General features: G+C 46.3%; 1 protein-coding gene across 2 annotated transcripts in view; it reads left to right on the plus strand.

The window, feature by feature from the left end:
• LOC113813277 (equilibrative nucleoside transporter 1) overlaps positions 1-5,000 on the plus strand; it is a 39,441-nt gene that overhangs the window by 26,412 nt on the left and 8,029 nt on the right. For both annotated transcript variants that reach the window (XM_070135791.1, XM_070135792.1), the window contains exons 6-8: positions 1-5; positions 2,224-2,456; positions 3,647-3,739. The exon at positions 1-5 is cut by the window's left edge and continues 46 nt beyond it. In XM_070135791.1, the coding sequence (XP_069991892.1) occupies positions 1-5; positions 2,224-2,456; positions 3,647-3,739 (331 nt within the window). The remainder of the gene's footprint in view (positions 6-2,223; positions 2,457-3,646; positions 3,740-5,000) is intronic.

The following is a 5,000-nucleotide window of genomic DNA, read 5'->3' on the forward strand; positions in this document are numbered from 1 at the left end:
GAACGGTAAGTATGTTTTTTTTTTTATTATTATTATTATTATTTCGAGGTCATCTGAGGTCACGAGGGGTCATTTTTTTCCTCTCCGTTTTTGTTTTGATTCTATGGATTCATTTCATTTCTATCAATTGTTTAGTTTTTATTTGTAATTTCTTAAATATCATTTGTTCATTTAATAAGATTATTAGGTTTCGTTTTGTTTATAAATGGAGATTTTTATAGTGTATGATTTCTTTGAAACATTTGTTAGAGAAGAAACTTTAACCCATTTTTTGTTCATGTGATGGTAGATAAATTCGTGAATATATTCGAATTCTTAGATCAGCGATAACTGCAACGTAAACTGTGCAAAAAAAAAAAAAAAAAAATGCGAGATGCTTTTCTGATTTCGAATTTGAGTTGTGATGTCATCGAGAGATTTTGATTCATTTTTCAGTGCGTATTTTTTTTGTGAATTATTGGTTTATTGGTATAGGCTGTCCACTTCTGTAAATAATGTATGTCTTCTATCTATCATTGCGGTGACACACGCGCACACACACTCACTACGCAGGCACGCACGCACGTACATATGCATACACCCACATACCCCACTCCCCGACATACACACGTATGAACGCACGTACGCACACATGCACGCACGCACACACACACAAACGTACGCACACACACACACACACACACACACACACACACACACACACACACACACACACACACACACACACACACACACACACACACACACACACACACACACTAACATAAAGATACGTATACAAACACATGTACACACACACACACACACACACACACACACACACACACACACACACACACACACACACACACACACACACACACACACACACACACACACACACACGTATACAAACAAATGTACACACACACTCAAATACACACATAACTATACAAACCTATTTCAATATGACGCTGTGTTTCCATTACCAAGTATCTACGACAATGACGGAAATTTACGCTTTGCATTTTAGACGATAAATATTAACCAGTAATGGAAAAAAAAGTGGAAATTCCGAAAAAAATGGAAAAAAAATGAACCAAAGTATTTTTTAATGCATCTAGCTGTCCTTTTTAGCGATGCATCTTTTCTCTTCAATGGGAATGAACAATTGTTTTTGTCATCATTTTTTAAAATGTTTATTTATTTATTCATGTTATTAAATCTTTGCGTTCGCAGTAATACGAGCACAGGATAAAAAAGACATAGACCGAGACAGGCAGGGAGACAGACAGACAGACACAGACAGACAGTCAAAGAGACAGACAGACAGGGAGACAGACACAGACAGACAGACAGTCAAAGAGACAGACAGACAGACAAGCAAAGAGAAAAGCAGATAGAAAGACGGAGGAGACATACAAAATACGGACAGAAGAAAAGACAGACAGACAGACATAGATACAGACAAAATTATTATTATTTGGTTATACTGATATTGATGGTGATGTTAATGGTGATAATGACTACAATAATGAAAATAATGATTCTTCTTCCACCTTCTTGCCCCTCCCGTTTCCCCTCCCTCTCCCCTCCTATCCTCCTATCCTCTTCCCTTCTCTCATATCTTTCCCTCCATCTCCCCTCTTCCCCTTCCGTTCTATCCCTTTTCTCTCCCCTCTTCCTCCTCTTCTCCCCTTCCCTCCTTTCTCCTTCTCCTCCCTATCCTCTCCCTCTCCCCACTTCCGCTTCCTCTTCCTCTCCCTCTCCTTCTCTTCCTCCTCCGCTACTCCCTTCCCTCTCTCCTCCTCTCCCTCTCCCCTCCCTCTCCCCTCTCCCTCTTCCTTCCTTTCCCCTTCTCTTCACTCTCCTCTTCCTTCCCCTCTTCCGCTTCCTCTCCCTCTCCTTTTCATCTCCCCTCCACTCCCTACCCTCCCCTCCTTTCCCTCTCCCTCTCCCTCATTTTTCCCTTTCCCTTCCCCTCCTCTCCCTCCTCCTTCCTCTCATCCCCTAATCCCCTCCCCTTCCTCCCTTCCTCCCTCTCCCTCTCCCTCATCCCCTTCCCCCCTCCCTCATCCCCTCTAACCCTTCCTTCCTCCCTCATCCCCTCTTCCCCACCCCTTCCCTCTCCACTCCCCCTTCCTCCCTCCTCCTCTCCCCTCCTCTCCCTCCCTCCTCCCCTCTCCCCTCCATCCCCACCCCTTCCCTCCATCCCCCTCCTTCCCCCCCCATCCCTCCCTGCAGTATGCGTGGCCGTCCTGCAGGGCTCCTCGTACGGGCTCGCCGGCCTGTTCCCCGCGTCCTGCATGTCGGGGATGCTGTCGGGTCAAGCCATCTCGGGCATCTTCTCGTCTCTCGCTCGGATCATCTCCCTGCTGGTCGGGGAGGAACCCGTCGTCAGCGGCCTCGTCTTCTTCGTCATCGCGGACGTCTTCCTCGTCGTCAGCATCGTGGGTTATGTTTACATGACGAGGATGGTGAGGATTTTTTATATTTTTTTTATTGTTTTTCTTCTTCTTCTTCTTCTTCTTCGGGAGGTATGTTTACATGACGAGGATGGTGAGGATTCTTTTTTTTTTTCTTCTTTTTTTCTTCTTCTTCTTCTTCGTCTTCTTCGGGGGGTATGTTTACATGACGAGGATGGTGAGGATTCTTTTTTATTATTATTATTTTCTTTTTTTTATTATTTTTTTTCTTCTTCTTCTTCTTCTTCTTCTTCCTCGGGGGGTATGTTTACATGACGAGGATGGTGAGGATTCTTTTCTTCTTCTTCTTCTTCTTCTTCTTCTTCCTCGGGGGGTATGTTTACATGACGAGGATGGTGAGGATTCTTTTCTTCTTCTTCTCCTCTCTCTCCCTCCTCTCCCCTCCTCCATTCCCTCCCTCCTCTCCTCCCTCTCCCCCTCCTCTTCCCTCCTTTATTCCCTCCCTCCCTCTCCCCCTCCTCTTCCCACCTTTATTCCCTCCCGCCTCTCTCCTTCTCATCTTCCGACCTCTTCATGGCTGTTCGCTTATCATAGAGAAATGAATCGAGAAATTAGTACAAAGATAAAATACATTAATATACGTAAATGAATAGATGTATGAGTGTGTTAATCATCCCACTCGCTTCATTTCTGAGCACCAACACAGCTCGTTCGCTCGTTCGCTCCTCTCCTCCGTCCCCTCCCTTGACTCACTCCTTTAAATCACTCCCTCCCTCCGACAACACTCTCTCCCTCCACTCCCATGACCCACTCCCTCCCTCCCCCAACTCTCCCTCCGTCCCCTCCCATGACCCACTCCCTCCCTCCGTCCCCTCCCAACTCTCCCTCCGTCCCCTCCCATAACACTCCCTCTTTAAATCACTCCCTCCCTCCTACAACACTCCCTCCCACAACACTCCCTCCGACCCCCTCCCTTGACTCACTCCTTTAAATCATTCCCTCCTCCCTCCATCCCTCCACCTCCCCCTCCTCCTACAACACTCCCTCTCCCCCCTACTACAACACTCCCTCCCTCCATCCCCCTCCCATAACTCCCTCCCCTCCACCCCTCCCTCTCCTCCACCCCTCCCTCCCCTCCACCCCTCCCTCCCTCCACCCCTCCCTCCTCTCCCACAACACTCCCCCCCTCCCACAACACTCCCTCCCTCCATCCCCTCCCATAACTCCCTCCTCTCCCACAGAACTACTACCACCTGGTGAAGGCAGAGGCGGAGGGCAAGGAACAGGCTGAGTACAAGAGCGACACGCAGACCTACATTTCTGTGCTGAAGAAGGTGAGGTTTTTGAGATTCTATTTCTGTTTGTTTGTTTGTTTTTGTGGTTTAATTTCGTTGTGGATTTATTTTTTCTTGTGCTTTTATTTTGTAGTTTGCACCTTTCTCTCGTTCTCTATCTCTCTTAATCTTTCTATCTATCTATCTATCTATATATCTATCTTTTTCCCTCTCTCTCCCCCCTCCCTCCCTCTCTCCCCCCCTCACTCCACAGAAAACGGGAACAAAACAATCACACGGTGAAGTGTCGTCCGTGATTTTTTTGCAATTGTAGCCATATAAGGACACTGCTGAACACGGTGAGAGACGTGTGTGTTCATTGTGATCCCAAGGTCGTGTTAATAGTGAGAATATAATTCTGAACAGTTGAACTCAGCCAAAAAAATCGAGTGAATTTGGATGCCGACTGCGCTTTCCTGTCCAGGCCGGGGTCTGGACATGCCCTGAGGCAAACTGGGAATACCCTTCTTAAACTGACGTCATTTTCACGTCATGGTAGGGGTTGCCACATCAGCGCCCGATTTTTTTTTTTTTTTTTTTTAAGATCTATCGGGTGCCTGTTTTATGGAAACAGAAGTAAATCCAGCGAAGCGAGCAGCGATGAAACAGCTGTGCTCGATCATGGCGGATCTGAAATCACCTTTCCTTCCGAAAGACAAGAAGAACCGCAGAATAAACAGAAATTAATGATAGCTTCCGGCGAGGATTTGAAAGAGGACGGTGCTATGGCCGCGCAGGACACTGAGGATGAGGAATGCACGCAAAGTGAGAAGCAAGGAAGGAAAAAAAAAGATGATGGAGTAAAAACAAGCTGAAGAATAACACAAGAAAATATGATAGGCTTTTTTCCTGAGTCTCAGAGAACCGGCAAAGGGCTCCCGGAGCAACGGATCAGACCAGCATTTGAATTTCCCGCCAAACACCGACATTGCTCCGAAGGACGAGAATGGCGCTCCCAGACTGTAAACAAAAGCCAAGCGAACTCATAAACAAACATGCCAAAGTACCGCCTCCCGAGTCACTAAGTGAAGAATCAATTTCAAGACTAAAAGCATCATCTGAGAGAAGGGATACGACTGAAGAGATGATGATGAAACGAAGTGATGAGTGCTCTTTCAAAAGGAAAATCCACCGCTCCTGGGAAGGACGGCGTCGCTTTTGAAGTAATTAAAGTAATTAGGCTGCTGGATAGTATACCTGGTCATCCTATAATTGCGTTATATAACCTGGTTTGTGAGAAAGGTGTACTGTCAAACTCTTG

The sequence above is a fragment of the Penaeus vannamei genome, chromosome 21, assembly GCF_042767895.1.
Source record: "Penaeus vannamei isolate JL-2024 chromosome 21, ASM4276789v1, whole genome shotgun sequence".
In the NCBI taxonomy this organism is placed as follows: Eukaryota; Metazoa; Arthropoda; class Malacostraca; order Decapoda; family Penaeidae; genus Penaeus; species Penaeus vannamei.